The sequence below is a fragment of the Chiloscyllium plagiosum genome, unplaced genomic scaffold, assembly GCF_037043375.1.
Source record: "Chiloscyllium plagiosum isolate Xiang-an unplaced genomic scaffold, Cpla_swu_hap1 HiC_scaffold_10, whole genome shotgun sequence".
Classification (NCBI taxonomy): domain Eukaryota; kingdom Metazoa; phylum Chordata; class Chondrichthyes; order Orectolobiformes; family Hemiscylliidae; genus Chiloscyllium; species Chiloscyllium plagiosum.
In genome coordinates this window covers 17,370,973-17,397,479 of record NW_028270148.1, presented here as the reverse complement: position 1 = coordinate 17,397,479, position 26,507 = coordinate 17,370,973, and the positions used below count along the sequence as shown (strand labels likewise).

The 26,507-nt window shown below is 39.0% G+C and overlaps 1 protein-coding gene across 1 annotated transcript in view; it reads left to right on the top strand.

Annotated features, from left to right (window-relative positions):
- tarbp1 (TAR (HIV-1) RNA binding protein 1) overlaps positions 1–26,507 on the top strand; it is a 177,987-nt gene that overhangs the window by 133,461 nt on the left and 18,019 nt on the right. Inside the window, exons 27-29 of the mRNA XM_043695407.2 lie at positions 4,359–4,553; positions 9,275–9,399; positions 20,888–21,024. Coding sequence (XP_043551342.2) covers positions 4,359–4,553; positions 9,275–9,399; positions 20,888–21,024 — 457 coding nt within the window. The remainder of the gene's footprint in view (positions 1–4,358; positions 4,554–9,274; positions 9,400–20,887; positions 21,025–26,507) is intronic.

Sequence of the window (26,507 nt, the reverse complement as noted above, 5' to 3'; positions counted from 1 at the left end):
TCTAAATGGCGTCAAGGTTTGTGAGTGTTGTTGAAACTGCATCCAGGCAAGTGGAGAGTATTCCACCACACTCCTGACTTGTGCCTTGTAGATGGTGGACAGGCTTTGAGGAGTCCGAAGGTGATTTACTCACTGCAGTATTCTGAGCCTCAGACCTTTTTGCATCCACTGCATTTATTTGGCAAGTACAGTTCGGTTTCTGGTCAATTTGTTTTATTTCAAAAATATATTTTATTTGTAAAAAATCTTCATATGCATGTATAGTCACTAGAGCAGTTCAATTCTGTTAAGTCTTTGCATCTGTATAACAAGCAAACCAGAAGCATTTCTAGCTTATGCAAGACAACATATGTATGCATTTGAGTCACTGGGAGGATGATAACCGAATATACCCCTATTGCGCTTCAGCTGAAAGACCTCAGATGGTGGTCTTTCCCCACTGCGCTTTAATGGCAGCTGCCTTAAGCTTTCGTGTGTCCCTCAGCATGTAGTTTTGGACCTTGAAAAATGCTAGTCTTCAGCACTCAGTCAAGGTCAACTCCTTGCTCTGGAAGACCTACAAGTTTAGGCAGAACAAAGAGAGTTTTTCTCCAAGTTGATGATCCTCTAGGTGCAGTCAATGTTTGTCTGAGTGTGCATCTCTGGGTAACAGCCAGAGAGCGCAGAATCCTGCGTCACAGAGCTGCTCAGAATGAACAGCTCTTTCCAGACTTCCTTTGCGAAGGCACATTCCAAAAGGAGATGTGTGACAATCTCTCGCTTCGAGGCAGCATGTGGTGGCAGAGAGAATGTGGGCGTACTTGAAGGATCTCACAGACAGTGATCACCATCAGCCAAGCCATGTCTTGGTGCTCGTTGGAAAGTACTCCTGATGAGGCATTCTGCCAAGTGATATTGATAGTTTGCATAGGGAACAATCCAATGGGATCAATCCTCTCCTTAGTAACTCCCAGAATGTTGATTAGTGGGGGATTCATTGATGATAATGTCATTGAATATAATAGAGGAGTGGTTAGATTGTCTCTTATTGGCCTGGCGTTTGTGGCACGAGTGTTACTTGCCACTTTTCAGTCCAAGCCTGGATGTTGTTCAGATCCTGTTACAGTTGAACATGGATTGCTTCACCAGAGGCCATTCAAGCCACACAAACAGAATGTTATTTGATTCATGTCTTTATGCTAGAATAGTGCAAACTAATCCCACTACTCGATTCTTTTCCTTTCCTTACCATACGTTTTTAAACTCAAAATCCCATAATCCTTACTTCATTGATTCTCTCTGGCATTGCACTCCATGCTCTAACAATCCTCTGCATTTCCCTTGGTCTGCTCTCTTCCCCGACTTTTCAAGAGGAATTAAGTTGAATCCAAATATATATGACATTGATGAAGGCACACCTTGGGCACTGTACTCAAGTTTGTTGCTCTTACTTGGCAGATAACATGAAACAAACTCAGCAGGCCTGGCATCATCTGTGGAGAGAAAAATAGATTAATGTTTCAGGTCCAATGACCCTTTGTCAGAACTGAAAGCAGCGGAGCAACTGTATTTATGCTGATTTGGGCAGGTACTGTGAGTTGTATAGTCGAATGTGAACATCTTACTCCATGTCCGTTGCTCACTGCCACAATCATTGCTTCTGTATGGGTTTCTCCAAGCGCAACCAGCTCACTTTCAACTTTTAACCCTTCCTGTTAGCACCCATTCAACATTTTCTTTTCTGGTTTATCAACATTCTCATTGTCTGCTTTTCCTTTTTTTCCTTACTCTGTCTATAGGCATTATCTCCATCAATTCGATTCACTCCTTTCTTTTCAGTCCCTCCTACCTTCACCATAAATGCCATCATTTCGCAACTGCTTCCAGATCTGACGAGGCTCACTACACTCAGAACGTTAACTCTGCTTCTCTCTCCACAGAAGATGTCAGGCCTGCTGAGTTTTTGCAGCATTTTCTGTTTTTATTTCAGATCTCCAGCATCCACAATTCTTCATTTTATTTTGTTAGAGGACATGCTTGCCGTAGAGGGAGTGCAACAAAAGCTTCTGAGATTAGTTCGTCTGGTGAGCAGTTCTCCTATGAGGAGAGTGAATGGGCTAAGTCCATATTTCCTGTGATTTAGAACTACAGAGAAGTGATCGAAATGAAAATTTAAAAATTCTTAAGGGGCTTATTCCAAAAGATGAAAACAAGTGTTTGCCCAGCTGGGGACCGAGAACATAATGCCGCAATATCATGATACAGGGATGGCCATTTAGTACTGAGGAGAGGAAAAATTGATTCACTCAAAAAGTGTCTATGGAATTCTCTATCTTAAAAGCCTTTGGATATTCAATCTTTGAATATATTGAAGACCGAGCTTCGTAAGTTTTTTGGGTATTAAGTGATATGGGGATAAATCAGCAAAGTCATGTTGTAGAAGATCAATCTTATTTATGTTAAATAACAGAGTAAGCATGAAGATCGAAGTCCCTCTTCCTGCTCCTATTTCCTATGTTCTTATCATGGGTGTAAATCAAATATATTTTGCTTCATAGTTGTTCTTTGCAGCACACCCCCAACTATGTCATACCAAGGTAAAAAGGCATCAATTTGACTGCTACGGAAATTTTGATTTATTTATCTGATATATTATCTTTTTCTAAATGGTCATGTATATTGCATATATATCATAACGTTGTACCTGCCTCATGGTGTGTTTAAATTCTTATTTTCAGCAAACGAACTGAGAGTTGATTCTTCTAAACAATAGTTTTCATTTATTGAATTCAATTAATATTAGAACAATAAAGTATGCTATAAACTAACGAAAAACACTACAGACTATTTTATGCTTTAACTTAACTTTGCATGATCATATACCACTACGCTATAACTTGGCCGAGCTCACGTGGTGATGTCGTCTTCTTCTGATGGTCTTGGTGGTGTCTTCCCTTTCGGTGGTTATTCTCGAGTTACCATGCTGGGTGGGGTTTTGCAGCGGTTCTTATCCTTCTGAGTCTCCTGATCAGGTTTGATTGCCCTGATCAATGAGACCCAACCAAGGTGTTGGCACATTAATGGCAAAGTGGCCCTTAGATGTCCATTATGGGAGGTGCTGGATGCAGGTAACCTCCTCCAAATAAAGGTGCTAGGCGCCTCTGCGTCTAGGGAATGGCTCACTGCTCACTGCTCCGAAGGCGACATTTCGTTGTCCCATTCAAGTCCACCTTCAGGTGTGTATTGCAGGGGCTGCAACTGTCAAATTTGTTTGCAAGCCGTCTATGGATAGCTGCAGCCTGCCTGGATTCTGCATCATGTGGATTAACAAAGTCATTTAGTCAGCATGCTCTAATCTTTTGTAACTCCACTTTGACCTTATTATTGTCCACCAAAAGTTCATTATTTAGGGTGGCCTGTCTGGCTACAATACGTACGTTTCCTCCTTTTGGGCCTTTACGTCAGTGTCAATAATAACAGACTGTTCTTATCTAACTCTTCCCATTCCTTTATGTTCAGATCTCCCAGTTATTTTCAAAATCTTTTCGAAACTCACTCCCAGTTAACGTCCTTTCTTCAAATAAAAGCAGTCTCAATTTTTTTCAGTCATTGTATTTAAGTTCTATTTTTTCTTATGAAAAAATCAAAGGGGAAAATATACTTGGCAGTGTTAAAACTGAACTTCCAAATAGGATGTCATTTAAATCCTACATTGGTGATTGGGACCTCCTAAAGTGATAATCTGTCTGATTCTGGCCTTGGAAGGTGTTACAATCCATTGCAAAGTAATAGAAATTTTAACAGGTGTAAATTACTGCCGATGCTAGAATCTGTGCTGAAAACAAAAACACCAGAAATCGCAGCGGATCTGGCAGCATCCAAGGAGAGAGAGCAAGCTAATGTTTCAAGTTTAGAAGACTCTTCATCAGAGCATTTGAGCAGTCATCTGGACTCAACGTTAGCTTGCTGTCTCCGCATGGATGCTGCCTGACCGTATTGATTTTCGGCATTTTTTATTTTCAGTAAGTTTTATGCTAGTTTGTATGCAGATTGTCAAATCAAGTACATATGGCTTTGAAACCAGTGCTAATGTTGGGGAAATACGGTATAAAATCTAACTGCTCAGCATTAGCCTCTAGAAGGATGGAAACATATGCAGTACTTTTATTGTTTATGACAATCGTTTATTTTCCTTTCTTAACTGTCCAATACTGTTCACCTTAGTGTTGTCTTCTCAGGCTTCTGACAAAAGAGCCAGTTGATCCTTTGTTTGATGAAGAAATGTTAATAGTCATCACAAAGCTAACCTTTATGTGCAGAGTGCTTGCTTAATATCAGTCACTCAAATAAGGTTCACTGTTTTTGCAAATGTTTAACAGGTTCTGACCACATTGAAGTAAGTCAAGATATTGAGTGGACTGATATACAAAAGAAGATAATGCCATGGAAGAATAGCGTCCCGGATAAAGACCTGGAACTGATCTGTCAGCAACAAACCACAAACTTTGGAAAATCATCTGTTAGCAATCTAATTATAGTGGCATCACTTATTGACAAGTCTACTAACCTGGGAGGTGAGGATATATTTTATGTTTCAAAAGTATTCTTCTCTGTTGTTTTTCAGTGCACGTATCATCCTACCCAGAGCTTTGGGTTCAGTTTGTGCCTTAGGTTTCTTGCATCCATGTTGGCGCATTTATTTTTATACCTTTGTGAGGGAGGAGATGAAAGACATGAAGAAGTTAAATTGCTTACTGAAGAGCAAATCCGCCTACCTACTGGTCCCTGACATGTGATGCTTTGACTTTTTTGTTTTGGTTTTGTTTTATTAATTTGTTGTTGTTCATGCCTCCATAATAAATGCCAGGGCATGAAAGGGAACATCACGTATGCAGCAGCTATTGTTTGGTCACACTCTTTCTTCGGCATGAGGAGATTAAATCATATCTGATGTTAGTATTAAGTGAGATAGATAAGTTTATTTTGTCCACAGTGGTTGGTCCATATAATGCAGGATTTCAGTACCTTGTTTGTGCTCAAAATTGGAGCTTTCTGGTTAGAATTATCATTTGGTCAATCCAGCTCCTGCACAAACACACCATAAGACCATAAGACATAGGAGCAGAAATTAGACCCTTCAGCCCATCAGATCTGCTCTGCCATTCAATCACGGCTGATAAATTTCTCAACCCCATTCTTCTGCTTTCTCCCCATAACCCTTGTTCCCCTTTACAATCAAGAACCTATCTATCTTAAATATACTCAATGACCTGGCCTCCACGTCATTCTGTGGCAGTGAATTCCATAGATTCACCACTCTCTAGCTCCTTATCTCCATTGTAAAAGGTTTTTCCTTTACTCTAAGGCTATGTTCTTGGGCCCTAGTCTCTCCTGTCAATGGAAACATCCTCCTAGCATCCACTATGTCCAAGAATTAGTCTTTTTTTTTAGCAGAAATTTTTTTCTAAATGAACAGAATGTAGAACTCCTGCCACTATTGGCTCCAGCTTTTGAATTTGTGGCAGCAAAAATACTAAGCTGCATCATGTCACTCCATGTTTTTGGTTCGTCAATTAATGTTTCTATATGTCGATATAGAAACGACAGGCAAATCTTGAAACAGTTCAGGAAGGGCTGTTGTTCCAGTATCAGTTTATCCTCTGCCTCTCCCATCCCTACTGTGTCTTCCAAATAAATAAAGCACAAAGTAGAGTTGTAGAAGTTCAGCCTTAAACATATTAAATGGCAGAACATTCTAAAGGTCCATATTGCTTGCCTGTCCCACTGTTTCCTATGTTTTTATCATAATCAAAAATTGAATATCCTTGCTTAATGTTATTTCTTCAAGATCTGTGACCAAATTATTTTTTGTGATGAATGAAGTCCAAAACCAGTCAAAATACGACTGTTCCCTCCCATTTGAACTGGGAATCTCGGTTTGATGTCCAAGTGTAAATGTGCAGCAAATGTTGGGGGAAAAGTGGGTGACAAACAGAACATGAAACAATACAGCACAGGAATGGGCCCTTAGGCCCACAATGTTTTGCCGAAAATGACGACAAATTAAACTAATCCCTTCTGCCTGCCCTTGGTCCATAGCCCTCCATTTCTTGCATATTCATGTATTTATCTAAAAGTCTCTTCAACGCCCCAATCGTATCTGCCTCCAAATGGGATCCAGAAATCTAAGGAAGTCATTGAACAAATCAAGAAGCAGCTTATTTTTGCAGTTGTTGTTCCTTTAGCTTGATCTAAAAAAATCTCTTTTTTTCCTTTTTTTTGGTCATTTCATTTTTTTAATCAACTTCCATTTACTACAAACTACAGTAATGAGTTCCTGCTCCCGAGTATGAAATAAGCATTTAAAAATCCAGCGATGTGTAATAAATCATTACATTTTTCATAGGAGAAATAAACATTTCAAATTGTATGACACTAGACAATTAAAATCATAGTGTTCTATTTCTGGATAAGAAAAAAGTGTTCCTGCTGCAGTTGCCAGTTCTTCATTGAAACACTTGTAAAGCTCTGAATTGAATTGATTGAATTTCCAGATGTGAATAGCTTTGCCACAGTTCGGTGCACTTTTAATCTATCTGATTTAATTTTAGGCATTCAGTTTTGGGTTTAATTCAGATAACTGATGTTCTGAAATTTTAGGAATTAACTTTGCAATTCTGTTAACTTTTGAGGTGATTGCTTTATCATAGTATAAAGATTTTTTAAAGCTGCCATTTATATCTGCTGCATTGAGCAATCTGTAGTTTATTTGACTTTATTTTGTATTTGGTTACATAGATGTGACTCCAGAAGGAATGCAGCAAGTGGTTGACTCTGAACTGCCCTTTGGGAAGTTTGGGATAGGCAATAAATATTGATCTAGCCAGTGATGCCCACATTCTGAACAAATTGTTAAAACGTAATCTTGTAATCTTCTCATTATTTATTTAGCTTTGCACTTCCCGTTTTAAAAAAAAAGACCTGTTGATGTGTTGTGTTGGATTAAATTTTATTCAACAAATATCTCTCTAATTACATGTTAGGTGATATTGTTTTATTGTGGACATATGAACTGCATTGTTTGCTCCAAATGTATCTTTAAAATCACTCTCAAAGTGTTTACAGTTTTAAGTCAGGCATGTCACCCCTGACTTTTTTTTAACCCTCTGCTGTCAGCAATCATTGTGTTTTAATGAAGTTATAATACATTGAACATTGAAAATGTCTTCACATTTTAGAAATTTGGCTCTAATAAGTTTTCCCAGTTATTTAGTCAGCTTCTTTATTGAGTGGCTGAGTCATGCACAATCGGAATGTTTGGATTTTGTTGTTTTTCTAGTGGTTCATCTGTTTCCAGCCAGTGCAATGGTACGAATGCTACAATATTCCTTGCTTTCCCTTGGTTATGCAAGTGAAAATTGGCATGTTTTGGCTGCTTATCCTTATTGAAGAATGATGAGTGTAAATTTTAATGTTGGCTTTGGTGCTCAACCTGCTGAATAACCTGCTGAAACTCGACTATCAGACCTCATGATTGTTTATTACCCACTTATTTGGTGCCTGTAGAACAAAAGAAATAATGACTTGACAAGACAAAAGGAAAATTTGTTAGTGAGTAAAAAATGTGCACGAGCCTTGGAGCACAATGGCTCATAAAAATTCCTTCAACCATTACATTTGTGTTACTTAGAGTCATAGAGATGTACAGCATGGAAACAGACCCTTCGGTCCAACCCGTCCACGCCGACCAGACATCCCAACCCAATCTCGTCCCACCTGCCAACACCCGTCCCATATCCCTCCAAACCCTTCCTATTCATATACCCATCTAAATGTCTCTTAAATGTTGCAGTTGTACCAGCCTCCACCACATCCTCTGGCAGCTCATTCCATACACGTACCACCCTCTGCGTGAAAAAGTTGCCCCTTAGGTCTTAATTACCCCTTATATCTTTCTCCTCTCACCCTCAACCGATGCCCTCTAGTTCTGGACTCCCCGACCCCAGGGAAAATACTTTGTCTATTTATCCTATCCATGCTCCTCATAATTTTGTAAACTTCTATAAGGTCACCCCTCAGTCTCTGACGCTCCAGGGAAAACTGCCCCAGCCTGTTCAGCCTCTCCCTGTAGCTCTTCTGCATCTGCACAATAATGTACAAACCTGCTCTTAAAGTGCAATGATATTTCAGTACCTAGTGCTTTATGCAGATATTGGGAGGTTCGTTAAAGTATTTTTTCTTTCTTTATGGGAAATCCCTTTTTAAAATTGATATTTCTTACAACTTATTGCAAAGTTAAGGAGTAAGTAAGAGTTGTAAGATTTCCTATTTTTTGTTATTGTGGCATTTATCTCTGTTGTTAGGTCTCCCATCCAACTTACTAGTTGTAGTTAAGAGAAAGGGAAGATCTGCTCCCATGTGTCTCTATCATTATGAATATGCACAAATAACTGCCTGATCAAACTTTGCTCCATAACCAAACCATGGAGAACATATGTCCAATGCTCAATATTTCATTCATGTCTCCAACATAAAACGTTGCAGGTTTAAGGCAAATGTGAGCTCACAATCTAGGCTGGCACTACATTGCAACACTGAAGGAGTATTACGTTATCAAAGGTGCAGTTTTTGGATGAGGTCTTAAACTAGCAAGTATCTGCTCTTTTGGGTGGATGTGAAAGTTCTCATGAGACAGCTTCAAAGAAGAGCAAAGGAGATCTTTGTATCCTGGTCAAAATTCATCTGACAAAAGAATTGAAACAAATGATCTGGTTGTTATCACATCTGTGTTTGTAGAACATTGCTGTGTGCCAATTGGATGCTACATTTCTTAAGTACAAAGTGACTACACTTCAACAGTATTTAAATGGCTGGAAAGCATTTTTGAGCACCTGAGGTCTTGAAAATCACAATGGAATGCAAGTTATTTACTCTTCTTGCCTAAAGCAATATGCTCGAAGTCAGGAACTTGTAGAATGAGGAATCAAGCTTTGCCTGAGGCACACTGTTTGTACTTCAGTGCAATATGCCCCTCCCTTGCAAGTGTAATTTGTCTGAAATAACTTAAGAACCATATGTTGGCTTTCAAGAAATTCTTGAATTTAATGTAATGTAAACATCTGACCGCTTTTTTAGTTTTCTCAGGCTTTTTGCATAGCTTTTTATTTTTGATGCTTCAATAGAGATGAGCTGAAAGCAGGTAATTAAATATTCCCTCTCCCATATTTGCAATGTCTATTATTTTTGAGTGTTGTGTTGTTAACCTGCTGGTTGATGTCTGCTTTTTTTTTCCCAGGTTTATGTCGGACGAGTGAGATATTTGGGGCTTCTGCACTGGTTGTAAACAACATGCATTGTGTGAATGACAAACAGTTTCAGGCCCTCAGTGTTTCTGCTGAACAGTGGCTATCAGTCATTGAGGTGGGTGCACAGTTCAATGTTTTCACAGATCAGAAATGAAAACCTGGTTCCATACTGCAGATATAGGCATGGAAGTGGACTTGAATGTAGGCCATCTGGTTATCCCTGCAATATTAGAATCTTGCCCCTTCACACTTAGCAAATAGGAACAGGAGTATATCATACGGCCTTTCAAGCCTGGTCAGCCACTCAATATGATAATGGCTGATCATCTTGCTCAGTACGTTATTCCCACTTTCTCCCCTTATCCTTTGATATCTGTAGCCCTAAGAACTGTATCCAATTCCTTAAAAACATTCAGTGTTTTGGCCTTAATCACTTTCTGTGACACTCTGTGAGGAAGAAACCACTCCTCATCTCAATCCTAAATGGCCTACCCTGTACCTTAGCAGTAAAGATATCACTACAAGGCTTGATAAGGTCTGATCAACTTACGTATAGTTTCGGAAATGGGTGTCTTTATTGTCACCTAAGATGCTCATAACTCATATATCAGTTCAGAGAGTATCCATGTTAATCGATCAAGATGAAATGGTAGATGAACAGATAGAATCTCAATGAAATGAGGCACAATTTCAGTTTCATTCTATTACTGAAACCTGTGGGAATTTAACGTAGTAGCTTTCATTAACTAGAAAGGTAGCAGTCTGTATTGGGTAGGAGTAAGGAATTCAGCTTAATGCTTAAAGCAAAATATTGTGGTTTCTGGAAATTTGAAATAAGAATAAAATGTTGGAAATACTCAGCAGGTCTGAAAACATCTGGGGAGAGAGAAACAATGTTGGCACTTGAGATCTGTGACCTTGAATCAGATCTAGGAAAGGTTAGAATCATGATAAATTTTTTAAAAAGCAAAGAAAGAATGGTGAGAAAAAATAAGAATGCATCGAAAAGAGGTGTGAATGGCAGGATCCCGAATAGCTGCCATCTGAAAGAAAATTAAATGAGATAAACCAGAGAGAGAAAAACACAAAGCAAAAGTGGGACCAGGGCTTAATTTCTAAACTTTTTGAACTCAGTATTGAGCCCTGAAGGCTGTAAAATGTCGAGTTGAAAATTAAGCTTGTGTTGAACTTCACTTGAACACTGTTGGAGGCCAAGGATAGAATGACCAGAATAGGACAGACACTTAAAATGGAAAGTAACTACTGTATAGGCTTGAGGTCACACTTATGGATTGTAATGACGTGGTCTGCAAAGCAGCCTTTCTTTAATCTTGCTAATGTAGAGGAGATTATTTTGGGAATAGTGAATGCAGTACACTGAATTGAAAGAAATGTAATCACTGTTGCACTTGGAAGGAGAATTCGGACCAAGAGTCATAGAGATGTACATCGCGGAAACAGATGCTTTGGTCCAACTCGCCTATGCCAACCAAAACCCAATCTAATCTAGTTCCATTTGCCAGCACTTGGCCCATATCCCCCTAAACCCTTCCTATTCATGTACCCATCCAGATACCTTTTAAATGTTGCAATTGTACCAGCCTCCGCCACTTCCTCTGGCAGCTCATTCCATACACGCACCACCTGCATGAAAACATTGCCCCGTAGGTCTCTTTTATATCTTTCCCCACTCACCCTAAATCTATGCCTTCTAGTTCTGGACTCCCCGACCCCAGGGAAAAGACTTTGTCTATTTATCCTATCCATGCCCCTCTATGAGGTCAGCCCTCAGCCTTCGATGCTCGAGGGACAACAGCCCCAGCCTGTTCAGCATCACCTTTTAGCTCAAATCCTTCAACCCTGGCAAGTTCCTTGTAACTCTTTTCTGAACCCTTTCAAGCTTCACAACATCCTTCCAATAAAAAGGAGACCAGCACTGCACGCAATACTCCAAACGTGGCCTAAAATGTCCTGTACAGCCGCAACATGACCTCCCATCTCCTATACTCAATACTTGGACCAATAAAGGAAAGCATACCAAACGCCGCCTTCACTGTCCTATCTATCTGCGGCTCCACTTTCAAGGAGCTATGAACCTGCACTCCAAGGTCTCTTTGTTCAGCAACACTCCCTAGGACCTTACCATTAAGTGTATAAGTCCTACTAAGACTTGCCTTCCCAAAATGAAGCATCCTGCATTTATCTAAACTAAACTCCATGTGCCACTCCTCAGCCCATTGGCCCATCTGATCAAGATCCCTTTGAGATCTGAGGTAACCTTCTTCGCTGTCCACTACATCTTCAATTTTGGTGTCATCTGCAAACTTACTAACTGTACCTCCTACATTCACATCCAAATCATTTATATAAATGAAGAAAAGTAATGGAGCCAGCATCCATCCTTGTGGCACTCCACTGGTCACAGGTCTCCAGTCTGAAAAGCAACCCTCCACCACCATCCTCTGTCTTCTACCTTCGAGCCAGTTCTGTATCCAAATGGCTAGTTCTCCCTGTTTTCCATGAGATCTAACCTTGCTAACTAGTCTCCCATGGGGAACCTTGTTGACTGCCTTACTGAAGTCCATATAGATCACGTACATCGCTCTGCCCTCATCAATCCTCTTTGTTACTTCTTCAAAAAACTCAATTAAGTTTGTGAAACATGATTCCCCACGCACAAAGCCATGTTTACTATCCCTAATCAGTCCTTGCCTTTCCAAATACATGTACATCCTGTCCCTCAGAATTCCCTCCAACAACTTGCCCATCACCAACGTCAGGCTCGCTGGTCTACATAGTTCCCTGGCTTGTCCTTACCACCCTTCTTAAACAGTGACACCACGTTAGCCAACCTCTCATCTTCCGGCACCTCACCTGTGACTATCGATGATACAAATATCTCAGCAAGGAGCCTCGCAATCATTTCCCTAGCATTCCACAGAGGTCTAGGGTACACCTGATCAGGTCCTGGGGATTTTTCCACCTTTATGCGTTTCAAGACATCCAGCACTTCCTCCTCTATAATATGGAAATTTTTCAAGATGTTGCCATCTATTTCCCTACATTCTATATCTTCCATGTTCTTTTCCACAGGAAATACTGATTTTAAAATACTTGTTTAGTATCTCTCCCATTTTCTGTGGCTCCATCTTTGGACTGTGGCAGAAATCTGGAATACCCGGTGGAAACCCAAGCAAGCGTGGCAAGAACATGCAGACTTCACACGGACAGTCATGCAGATTGAGAGAACATGCAAGTTCCATACTGCCAGTCACACAGACATGGGGAGAATGTGCAAACTCCACAAAGCCAGTCATGCAGGCAGGGGGAGAACATGCAAACTCCATACAGTCACCCAAATCAGATATCAAACCCCAATCCCTTGTGTTTTGAGGTTGCATTGCTAACCACTGAGCCACCATGTCACCCATTTATAGAGCTGACCGATACACAAGATATATTGCTAGTGCTCTTTTGACCATCTTTAGTGGGTAAAATTAACAATTACATTTGATCTTTGTCATTTACTTCTGGCTTTAAAAGAATTCTGGTTTTCAGCCATTAAACACAAATGTGAATCTCTAAATGACGTAATTAAACTAATTTTATATGGAAAATAATGGTATTGGCTTTCTGAAGAGTGATAGGACTTGCATTATATTTCTGTATTTTTTTGAATTCTAGTTTTTATATATAATGTGTGTTTATAAATTTTGGATGATTCCTTTTAAGGTTTTGCTACATTAGTTCTATGCTGGTTTTGTTCTAATTAACATTAGTAAAGCCTTCCAAAGTGCAGTTTTATGAAACATCCTGTCGGAAAACTTTAAATATACTGACAGAATATTGCATGTGCAGAGATACATCATAGACATTAAATGATTAGCAATGAGTGTTCGAGCTCCACATTGCTGCAGTTTTATTTTGTAGTGTTGGAAGGTGCATTTGGGAACATGAACTGGGTTGCTTTGGAGTTCCAAAAACAAGCAGCTTAGCTGGAGACAGGATATTTTAAAATGCTCATTTAAGTATTTTGGAAATCTCGTAAAGGTGGAGTGGGGATTAGTTAGGATGCCAGTTATCAATACGTGGTAGTTTTGCATTCGTAAACATGAACAATGTTGATGTTGGCACTGCAGCATTCTGACAGTTACAAGCACCTCTCAAGAAATAGACTGATTCATCAACTTTTGGCTTGATCTGTGTCACACTTAAGTATTGATACAATGGAACTTAGTACTTTAGAGTGGGTAATCAGTATTAATGACATCTGAAGAATAACTGACAGGAGAGCAGTCATACAATGTCAATCTGCTGCAGTATGTTTGTTTTAGTTATGAATGTCTGGCCGTGGGAAAGAAAGTGAAATTTGATTTCTAAGAGTGTAGAATTGAATCTGTGCAGGTCAATTTAAAATGCTATAGTGTGAGTTGAAATGTTATTTTAAAAACTCATTTGTGCTTAAAGCCTGTGAGGAACAGGCAAGTGCCTAAATTATGTATCTATGTTCAACTTGCGAATGCAAAACATCTAAGTGAATAAAATAACACATCAATGAGGATTGAAATATTTAATAGAATTTTTAAAGTTTAGACAGTCTTCTGTTGACAACAGTAGTGAATATTGAGACATTTGTCAAAGTTATGTTTTGGGTTCCAGTTGAAGACTCAGCCCATACACATCTGTGGTGATTATCGAGAAAGTTTAATATTCCAGTGGATAGAGTTTTGTTACCGAAGTCAGTCCAAGAATGTCTCAGACACTAGGGTCAGTGTTGGAAGCTTGGAAATGATGTAAAATTTATCACTTTAAATTTACTTAATCTTGAAACGCATAAAGGTGGAAAACCCCCCAGGACCTGATCAGGTGTACCCTAGACCTCTGTGGAATGGCGTCATGGTATTATTGCTGGACTGTTAATCCAGAGATCCAGGTAACGTTCTGGCAACTGGGTTCAAATCCCACTGTGGCAGATGGTGGAATTTGAATTCAATAAATTACTGGGATTATGAATCTAATGAAGACCATTAATCCATTGTTGATTGTTGAATAATCCCATCTGGTTCACTATTGTCCTTTAGGGAAGAAAACTGCCACCCTTACTTAGTCTGGCCTACATGTGACTCCAGACCCAACAATGTGGTTGACTCTTAACTGCCAATTAGGTGTAGGTAATGCTGCCTGGCCAGCGACATCCTTATCCCTAGAATGAATAAAGAGGAAAAAAAACATGCAGGAGGCTTTCTTACACTGGGATATAAAGGTAGACGATGCCTAACAGAACATGTTATTTTACAATGAATAAGAATTGTACATTTTCGTCATTGCAATCATCTTATAATTGAACTCTAGTTTGTTAAGCAGTAGACTTCCATTCTCTGAAGATCTCCTTAATCCATAACAGCCTTAGAATCCACATTCTGTGATAAAGGCAGGCAGTTTGGGGTTTCATTACAGATGTAGCATGACATTATATAACCAATTTAATCATGTGGAGTGAATGACATTCAAGAAATTTGAATTGTGAAGTTGGCCACTCTCTCAATGAGTGTTAGGTTTGCACCTGCAGTGATGCCTGAGAGCTCCTGGATTTTTCATTTCTCAATTAAATAGAATCTTAGACAAAACATGTTATCTAATTGCATTTGATTTTATAACTTGAGAATCTATACCTTGTTTTAAATTTGCAGATAAACAAATAGTACATGAATGCAGAACGTTGAGATGCCTGAATGTAATACTGATGTACTGTCTTTCCTGAGAAGTTATTATGAAGTGATGCCAAAATCTACTGTTTCTTCCTCTGAAGCAAGAATAAGTTTGCCAAAAATGTTTTCAAGACAAAAAATGTATAGTTGTTTGGAAGTACAGAATTCCACAGTGTAGATATGGAGAAATTGTTTCTGCTTATGAAAGGATCACGACCTAGAGGATGCAATTTTAAAGTATTTTGGAGCTGAGAGAGAACTTTTTCACACAGCAGGTGATTAGATTCTGAAATGCGCTGCCTGCAAGTGTAGCAGAGGTGGGTTTAATTGAAGCTTTTAAGAGAGAATTGGATGGTTATTTAAATAAAAACAACATGCAAAATACAGGAAAGAGACCGGAGATTGGCACTAAGTCAACGTGTGCAAGGAACTAGTCCCGATGGTACGAGCCAAATGGCCTCCTTTTACATAGCAACAATTCTATGGTTTGAGTGTTACTGAAAATTACAACTTTTGTTGAAGTTTTTCAGCTTGCACTCATCAGTACGTAAGAAAGATCGAGTAGAAAAGTCATATTTTCCAGTTTTATGACTCAACTTTGAGTATTAGAGACTGTTAAATAGAGCTGCAAATTAGATGTTGTTCTTCCAGCTTGCGTTGAGCATCATTGGAACACTATAGCAGACCAATGGCAGAAATGTTAGCGCGTGGTTTTCGGGGAACAGTTGGTACAATTTGGCTATGGCAGACTACATATTAATACATGAGGCATAGTTATTTGCACACGGGAAAAAACGTGTAGACACACTGTGCCTGTTTCAAATATTGTTCAAACATTGGTCAGCATCCAATGTTGGACATTGTGCTTTAGGTTTTTCAAGCATTGTTTGCGAATTTCAGTGCGCCTGTGATGATAGGTGTCTAGGCTGTGCATCCCAAAGACTGGCGGCTCATAGTATCAAACAGCATGTCCCATCGGCTGTTTGTAACAAACCAGGTACATGCAGTATTTAACAAGACCATGCTTACAAAACTCAAATTATGGTATGTAGTATGACATTTATTCCCATGATTGAGCAACATTTCTGTAAATAAACACTACTGTGCTAAGAATTATGACGACAACCAGTTTCAGATGGTCAGTTAGGCTCACAGTGTGGCACATGTACTTGTTGAAAACTGCATATTAATGCGCAAGTGCAGTACTTTATGGACAGAAAGACCATGTTCTCACACTGCTCTTGCTCCTGTTCCAATGGAATAAAATGGGTGGCATTCATTCTCTGGTTCAGTCCTCAGGTGAATGTCTTAATTAGATTGATTTAAATTTAAACAAATATTGGTGGTTGCTGACAGTCATCATCTAGCTGGTATATTTTGCATGACATTGCTTCTGCCATTGACAGTCCACTTGCCAATTTATCAGTATGTTCTTCTCATACAGTATGAAAATATTTCTCCCATTTATTGGATATTCTTGCAATTGTCCTGATAAACATAGATGAAAAGCTTCAATGAAATTACTTTTCTCAGCTTTAAAGAATACAGGTAATTTTGCCTTCTGTCATATTGCAGAATTCCTTCTAATATCAAAGGTTTCATTTCCATTGGCTTTAAATCTGCCACGCAAGAGAAGGTTTATCATTAAGCAAGTAACTATGCTTTATCATTCCCATTCAAATGTAGTTACTACAAAACTGCTTTCTTGACTTGCATGTCCTCGCTGTGTCTTGATAAAAACTGACAGTGAAAGCCATGTGTTCAAAGCTAAATTCAGAATAATAATCTCTAAAACAAGTGCTACTGGTGGCACTTAGCCACAAAAAGCACACAGTGAAGTGGTGTCAGTATCCAGTGTTTCAAGTGTGACAATGTCAAGCAATGCACGTTATTGGAGACGTGCCAGGAAAGTGAATGGGATATGAACACACTTGTGAAAATGAAGACTTACATTAATATAATGCCTTCACCACTTCAGGATATTTCAAGGCTTTTTGTAGAATGAAATGCTTTTCAAGTGTAAACACTGGTTATGAAAGTGGCTGAGTGACAGGAAATAGTAGTAATGTAATAATTAATGAACTTTTTTTGGTTGAGCAAAGGCTTGTTGTGGAGTTCCCTGGGATTAGTGTTGAAACCTTTATTTTTCCCGATAGATACACTGTGTACAGATACACTGATGTATGTAACACAATTGCAAAAATTGTGGATGATATAAAATTTGGAATTGTGAACTGTTGAGAGAATAGTATAGAAGTTCAAAAGAAAATTGGCAGAATGGGGCAGACGTGGCAAATGGAATTCATTGCAGCAAATGGTGAAGTGATTAATTTTAATAGGAAGAACTCCGGGTGAATATAAAAGGAAATATACATTTCCAGAGGAGATGTAGTTGCAGAGATACCTAGATGCAAGGTGGAAGAACAGGTTGAGAGAATAGTTTGATAAAGCATACAGTATCCTAGTTTTTACTAATGCAGACATGAGTGCAAGAGCAATAAAGTTATATTAATCCTATAATAGCTACTAATTTGTCCTGAGCTGGAGCTTTGTGTCCAATTCAGAGTGCATAAAATTCATAAGAATGATTTCAGAGATGAGAAACTTTAATTATAGAGGAAGGTTAGTGAGGTTTGAGCTGATCATCTTAGAGAAGAGATGGGTAAGAGGAGATTAGGATGACATATTCAAAATCATAAAAGATTTAGACAGAGTAACTAAGGAAGACTTGTTCCCAGTGATAGCGGGCTTGAGAATAGAACAGCATAGATTTAAGTCAATGAGCAAAAGTAGTACTGGCTGCATAAGAAACATTTTCACGGAGCAAGTGGTTGAGATCTGAAATATGTTGCCAAGGAGTGGTCACCGGTTCAGTTAAAGCAATTAATTACTATTTTTTGAAAAGGACTAATATACAGGGTTATGGGGATGCACTTGGTGCATTGCTCATTTGCAGACATGAAAGGCGAAATGGCCTTATTTTATATGCTGTAACACTTCTGTGATTCAACGATTCTCTGACTGGTGTCTTCTTTTTAATCCATTCATCGGATATGGGCATCACTGACTAGGCCAGCATTTATTGCCTAGAACGCAATTAAGAATCAACCATATTGCTGTAGGTCTGGACTCACATTTAGGCCAGATGAGGGAAGGATAGCAACTTCCTTCTATAAGCAATATTTGTGAACTTGATGGATTTTTTTTCAATTTAACCTATTTTTCTGATCAACCTGTTCAGAGATGTTATTACACCCTTCTGGAGCAGGTAGGACTTAAACACATGATACTGCTGCCTCACAGGACCTGGGTTCAATTCTACCCTTGACTGTCTGTGTGGAGTTTGCACATTCTGTCCATGTCTGCATAGATTTCCTCCAGGTGCTACGGTTTTGTCCCACTGCCCAAAGATATGCAGGTTAGGTAGATTGGCAATGTTAAATTGCCCATAGTATCCAGTGATGTGTAGGCTAGGTGGATTAGCTGTGAGAAATGCCGGGTTACAGGGGTTGGGTCTGGGTGGGATGCTGTTTGTTGGGTTGGTGTGGACTTGGTGGGCAGAATGGCCTGCTTCCAAACTTTTGGGGTTCTATGATTCCAACCCAGGCCTCCTGGTTCAGGGATCGGGATGCTATCACTGTGCCACAATAGGGTCAATTTTTAACATCAACAGTGGTTACATGGTTGTCACTGAGTTAGTGGGATTCAAACCCATGTCCTCACAACATTGATATGGTGATCTGGGTCACTAGTGCAGTACGATTGCTATTCGTCATTATGGAGGAAACTCATAGAAATTTGCAGCACGAGGTCATTCTGACCTGTTATGTCTAAGCCAATCGATGTGCAGGAAGGCGGTGATGTTGACGTTGTGATGTATGTTGACCAGAACTCTGAAGTGAACTCCTATATGCCCTTTTCAAAGCAAAAATGGGACCTTTTTAATGTATTTCGGGGGCAAGCAAAGCTTTACTTTAACTTCTGATTTGAAAATCATTAGCTCTGGAAGTACAGTGCTCTGTCACTGGAGTGCAATGTCTAGGTTGTGGGTTGTGTCCTCCGCCTCTAGAGTGGGGCATGAGCTAGTTACCATTTGATTCAGAGGCAAGCATACGGACTTTGCTATTTTTGAGAGTCATAGGGTATTGAGCAAATTGAATGTGATATTTCAAACTTGCAGATCTTTCTGTTTCACAGATTCAAACATTTTTTGCAAGGTCAAATGATATGGCTGTTGACAATTTAACCTTCTTGTCTAGAGAAAGCTTGCTGTTTTGCAGCATGCTTAAAACCAACAGTGGGCTCTGTTGTGATACCTGCCAGTTAAATGTGTGCACAGTTTGGATCGAAGTGAATGTAGAGTCAAAGGTTTGCACCAGTGGATTTCCGCAAACCCAAATGTAGCATTGCCATCGTCTGTAGTGGAAATTCACCACTTTGTCAAAGAGTAGGTGTGAAAAGTGAAGTGATGGTGAGAGAGACGTCAACCATGCAATCTGCTTCATAGCATTTCAGGATGGGTATGCACGCAGCAGCAATTCATGCATGTCCCTGAAGACATCTAAAAGGAGAAAGGCATGACAGAAACTTTTATTTACATAATCACATTAATGCAGCAGAATTTCACAGGTGCAAACAGGAAAATGGTGCCACGCAGCACAGAGATCTTAGGACAAGGAGCCAAAAAAATGGTCAAAGATGGGGTTTTAGGGGGCATCTTAAAGGATAGAAGATGGAGAAATTTGAGGAGTGAATTCTGAAGCTTAAAACCCAAGCAACCAAAAATATTGGCTGCCAACAGTGACAATTAAAATTGGTGTTGAGCAAGAGATCAGAATTAGAGGAGTATAGTTATCCATTTAAAAAGGATGATAATTTAACCCTGCTTTTTTTTAAAATGACATTGTTGAAAAGTTGAGATTATTCCTTATTAAATAGGAAAACAAAAGTCTTGATGTAAAAAGTAAATATTCTCATTTTTTGATGCTGATGTTGCATCTAAGCTATGGAGGTGATAAACCTATTTCTGTACTAATGGTATCAGGATGACTCAATACCATCACCAGATGGTCTGCTAATCTGTCATCTTTAAGCTTAAATGTACCGAATGAGATGCACCTTCCAGATGTGTTGAATATCATACACTAATAGAATCACAACAAAGCAGGTGCAGGCCATTCGGCCCATCGAATCTGCACCAACCATTACAGCATCCCATCCTATCACCCCAACCCCACATTTACTGTAGTTAACCCATCAAGCCTGCAAATTGTTTAATACTTATGGGTCATTTACATGTGCCATGAATGTGTGCCGTATACATCCATAATGTTGACTGGCTCTGTCAGCTGAGGAGTTTGAGAGAGCTGATGATAGAGCCCTCCTGAAGAAGGGCTAATGCCCGAAACGTCGATTCTCCTGTTCCCTAGATGCTGCCTGACCTGCTGCGCTTTTCCAGCAACACATTTCCAGAGCTGATGATAACCAGGTAACTGGAAGGAGCTGATTTTATGTGGCAAGGTGCTTATCTAACAACTTTATATTATTCACCCGAGATATTCTACATTGGCAAAAGGCACAACAATAAATTTTCCAATGATCTGGCTTCAAATGATGGTAACTGAGAGCTCGAGATTGTAGTGCTGGCAAAGCACAGCAGGTCAGGCAGCATCCAAGGAGCAGGAGAATTGATGTTTCAGGCATAAGTCTAGCGACTCTGATTTCCCAGCATCTGCAGTTCTCACTTCCACCTAGGTAACTGAGAGCTGTTTACTTTTGGGGAAGTGGGACAACTAGTTGAAGAAAGAAATCAAGCCTCCAGTCATTGCTCACTAAAATGTGAGCATATTAAACTTGTGTTGTCTCCTGCTTATCTTCAATTTATTTGTTTCACAGGTGAAACCTGCTCAGTTGGTTGAATATCTGCAGCAAAAGAAAACTGAAGGACATACAATCATTGGAGTGGAACAGACAGCCAACAGCCATAATCTTGCACAGTACAGCTTCCCAGAAAAAACATTGCTTTTGCTCGGGTGAGTTACGTGCTAAAAATAATCTTGGCACAGCTTGCTTAAATATACTTGAAGAAGCTATGTTTCTGTACTGATAACAAGTTGAATGTAACAGAATTAATTGAGTGTAGGCTTCTTTCACTTGCCTGTGATTTGAAAACAAAAGGTAAGCCACAAAAGATAACTGAGCTGCATTTTTACGAATTCACATGTGAAACGGATGTTTTATTCTTCGTATAGTTCTGTGTATCTAAAAATAGCCTAGAGCATCTCATCAATCATGGTTCTTTGCCACTTGTTTTAAATAAACACAATTTGATTTCTGTTTCATTTAATGTTCTTTGGTTATAGAACCAGCAAAAGTCAAAAACTGAACACCCAAAAGTCTCCATGCCTCAGCAGACTCCAACCTAAGTCAATCTGGGAGTGTGATGTGCAATCAGCAGACTAGAATGGGTCTGCAATAAGCCAAGTACTGACTCCTGATTTAAGTTTAAGGGATTGCCTTGTTTGCAGCAGAACATCTGTCTTTTCAAAGAATGTAATAGACAGGACACTCAGGCCAGGAGATTCCTTATCCCTCTGGCTTTGGTAGTGCATATGTTATATTAGCAATAACAAAGTGCTATGTTCCGCAGATGTAGTCTGGGCCCTCTTCTCTACACTCCCCACCAATACAAAAGTGCTGTGCTGTTTTCTTTGTGTGGCAAATATAGAGTGTACACAGGGCTGTTGGCAGATGTTTCTGATGCTTTGACTACAGTTGAAGCCCTGCAGGTTTTCAGTGCTGAAACGCTTAAGCTGTTATATGTAGATGCCTTGCAATTGTCTCTTTCACTCTACCAGAGTTATAACTGTTGGTACCAATGCAAAACACATTTGACGAGACATCGGACCATTTCAGGCTTGATCCCCATTCTGTGCTGAGTTGGCCAGTCTCAACTGAGCATCAGAAGGGACTCTGAAATAGTGTTTTTACCATGAGGCCTTATTTTTCATCACAATTGCACTAGTAAATGTGAAATTTGAATATGTTGAGCTTGGGCTCTGCCACAATGCCTTTTTTCTTCCTTATATAATCTAAAAGACTCACTTGAGGCACGTACCAGAATAGCATGTTTAATATCAAGAGATTATACCCCAGATTTTCCTGAGACCATGCACCATTATTGGTGCATCTACATTAGATTTTTTTTTAACATTAGAAAAAGAAAATTATAAGGGATTTATGGCATTAGTTCCCTGCTCCATATTTTTAAGACTTTTTCACTGTTTAGAAAACAGTTGGCCAGTAATTATCATAGCTCTGCCTTTCTAAAATTAACAACAATCACAGCTTTTCTGCATCTAAACAAGTTTTAAACCATCATCATTTGGACTTTAAATGAAAAAGGTGGTGGTGGTCATTACTGTTCTACGGTTGAGTTTATCTTCCAATTAATAATTTATGACCATTGGAAAAATTACACTAATGGGACCTTTTTAAGTATTTACTTCCAGCACCTGGGAATTTTGTTAACTGCTTTGATTGCTATGGCTTGTAAGTGAAATGCTGACAAAATCTAGAGTGAGACATCAACAGCAAAATCAGTGTTCTACGTAGTGATATTTAGGGGAAATATTGTAACTCTCATTGCAGGAACACCTAGATTGTTGGCATGTGATAGATATTTTTGAATTGATAGTGGTACTTGGGAGTTCATGCCTTCAGTTCTGAATGAAGGAGAATTAGATAAAGAAACATGGTCTGCATCATCAGCATCCACATATAACAGCCACAACACATCACCTGCCATGCCATCTTTATTATGTTATTAAATTTATTTCTCTTAGTGGAGTTTTTTAAATTATGCATTAACTACTAATACATTTTACTGCTGGTAATAAGCCAATCAATCACTTACCTTCTTTACTGTTGCATCATGCTTTAATTCAGTTTGGAATTATCTGAACCTTTTGACCTGCTGCACTGGCTGTTCAAGCTCTCGCTGTTAAGTGGTTACCATCTATTATAAGAAACCATATATAGATTTTCTACATCTGCTGGATACTGAAAAAGATAGAAAATGGAGAACGTCTTTATCCTCTGCACCACATGAACCAAATTCCCCAACTACACGCTCTTATCTTGTGTCTCATTCAAGCCTAGCCTTCTGTCTGTTTGTTCTCATACTCCATTTTGTGTCATGCAATAGAATTTATTTTTAAAAATTCTTTATGTATGATAAATTGAACCACATCTAAATTTAAGGCTGAAAACCATAAGTTGTTACTGACATTCTTGGCAGCCTTTAACGTGCACTAAGCTTTTGTTCAGAAATTGCATGTGTAAATCTTATTGATTCAGTTTCATCTTTCTTTGTCTTCACTGAGATAATGTGTGTATTTATCTTTTTGTACATACTGGAAAATACTACTCAGCAGTGGCAGTTGTATTTGAGAAATTGAGAGTGGGCCATTAATCCCTTCAAGTCATTACTTTATTATAATTTTCTGATCATCACCACTGAACTAATTACAGTGTATAATACCATTGATTCATAGAGTAAATAATCTATGATTTTAGTTGGAGCCCATTTTGGTAAAGTGATATTGGTTAGGTTTGTATATTAACATTGTAGTCACAAAAATTAGTTGAAGGAGATTCAATTAAATCATCATAAAGTTATTAATTTTATTAAAATAAATTGTAGATGGTGGTAGTACCTCTTTGTGCATATATGTTAGTCTGTCACCCTGCTATTGTTTTAAAATTAGGTTGACCACTAATCTTAAATTTTACCAGAAGTTTTCACTTTTGTTTATAAAAATGGAACATGAAGTTGTTACATAAAAGCAGTGGTTGTAACACAAGAAGGAAGCCATTCAGCCCATCATGCCTGTTACAGAGCACTGTGAGAGTCACTTAGCTAGTTCAACTACCCTCCCAACTTCTAGCACAGCCCAACAAGTGGGTGGTCTTGGTTACTATCTGCAGATCTGGTAGTAAGTATTTTTGCGCAGTTGGTAATGATTCTGCATTAAAGTTGTAAACAAAGTCAACAATTTACGAACATATAAATTAGAAGCAGGCTGTTCCACCATGATTAAGATCATGGCTAATCTCTCGAATTTCCACTTTCCCGCTCAAACTTGTTATAAAAGGAGTATGTTTACCAATTTTTGCGGACTTGAGTTTGAAAGACTGTAGTCCCTGGATTTTTTCTAAGAGGTTAATGAGGGGACTTAAGAACCTTTTTGAAAATGGCATTTTATTTGGTAGTCACAGATTATGTACTAACAGGACATTATCTGCCTGGGTTTATGATTGTCAGGTTTCACTGCTTTTGGAGACTATTTGGAGTTCCTGCCAAAGGAAAAGAGCTGCCTAACTTAGCTGTCATGTTTTTGGAAAAGTCATTGTTGAGATTCCAGTATGAAACCCGAGTGTCCCCTTGAAAAATATCCAGAAACATTCTTGATTCTTCTGCAAAAAGCTATGTTAGCAAAGATCAGCTAAAAAGTAGAGAAATCCTAGATGCATGTAAGAATAATAGGGTTGTAATAGTTGGGCATTTTAATTTTCCGAACATTGACTGGGACTTCTATAGTGTAAAGGGCTTGGATGGTAAGAAATTTGTTAGATATGTTGAAGATAATTTTCTTTATCAATATGTAAATACACCTACTAGAACAGGAGCAAAACTTGACCTTCTCTTAGGAAATAAGGCAGGGCAAGTGACTGAAGTTTTACAGGGAGCATTTTGGGACTAGTGATCATAATAGTTTTAAAATAGTTATGGAAAAGGATAGACCTAATGTTAAAGTTCTAAATTGGAGGAATGCCAATTTTGATGGTATTGTGCAAGGATTTTCAAAAGTTGATTGGGGCAGATATTTGCAGGTAAGGGATCAACTGGCAAGTGGGAGACTTTCCAAAGTGTGAAAATGAGAGTTCACAGGCATTATGTTCCTGTTAGAGTGAAGGATAAGGTCGGTAAGAGTTGAGAACAATGGATGAATAAGGTTATTGAGGTTCTGATTAAAAATAAGGAGGGGTCATATTAGAGATAGACAACTTGGATCAAATTAATCTCTAGAAGACTATAAAAGGTGTAGGGGAATTTTTATGAGGGAAATCAGAGCGGCAAAAAGGGAATATTAAATGGCCTTGGCAGATAAGATTAAGGATAATCCAAAGAGATTCTACAACTATATTAAGAACAAAACACCAACTATGAAGAGATTAGGGCTCCTTAAATATCAACAAGGATATCTATGTGTTGAACCTCAGGAGATGGGAGAGATATTGAATGATTATTTCGCATCAGTTTTTACTGTGGAGAAAGAAATTGATGCTTCAGAACTCAGAGGAAATAAATATTGATATTTTGAAAATGCTTCCCATTATGGAAGAGGAAGTGCTGGAGGTTTTAGAAAACATAAAAGTGGATAAATCTCCAGGACCTGATCAAGTGAAGACATTGCAAGAAGGTAGGGAAGAAATTGCGGGGTCCCTAACAAGAGATATTTATATAATCTATAACCACAGATGAGGAGCCAAAGGACTGGAGAGTGGCTCGTGTTGTTATTTAAGAAAGGCTATAAGGAGAAGCCTGGGAACTGTCTACCTCTGAGTCTGACATGAGCGGTGGGCATGAGAGATAGGATTAAAACATATTTGGAGAGGCAAGGACTGACTAAGGGTAGACAGCATGGTTTTGTTTGAAGGAAATTATCTCACAAACTTGATTGAATGTATTAAAAAGTAACCAAAAAGATTAATGAGGGCAGAGCGGTAAATATTGTTTATATGGACTTTAGTAAAGCATTTGACAAGGTTCCATATGGTAATCTAATTCGTAAAGTTAGATGCAGGGAGTGCAGGGAAAGCAGGGATGCAGGGAGAGCTTGTCAATTGGATACAAAATTAGCTTGAAGATAGGAGGCAGAGGGTGGTCGTGGAGGTTTGTTTTTTGGAGTGGATGCTTATGATCAGCAGTGTTCCACAGGGATTGGTGCTGGGCCCATTGTTGTTTGTCATTTTTATTAGCGATTTGGGTGAGAACTTAGGAGGCGTGGTTAGTAATTTTGTGGATGACACCAAAATCGATGGTATCGTGGACAGTGAAAAAAGTTAACTATGATTGCAAAGAGATCTTGATCAATTGGGTCTTGGATAAATGTGATGTGTTGCATTTTGGCGAAACAAGCAAAGACAGGACTTATACAATTAATGGTAGGGCCCTGGGTAATGCTGTTGGACTGAGAAATCTTGGCGGGGGGGTGGGGGGGGGGGGGGGGAGTTCAGGTACATAATTCTTTGAAATTTGTGTCCCATGTAACCAGGTTGGTTAAGAAGGCATTTAGCAGGCTTGTCTTCATTGCTCAGACCATTGGACACAGGAGTTTGTATGTCATGTTAAGGTTGTACAGGTCATTAGTGAGGCCATGTCTGGAGTACTATGTACAGTTCGGATTACCTTGCTGCAGTAAGGATATTATTAAATTGGAGAAGGTTCAGA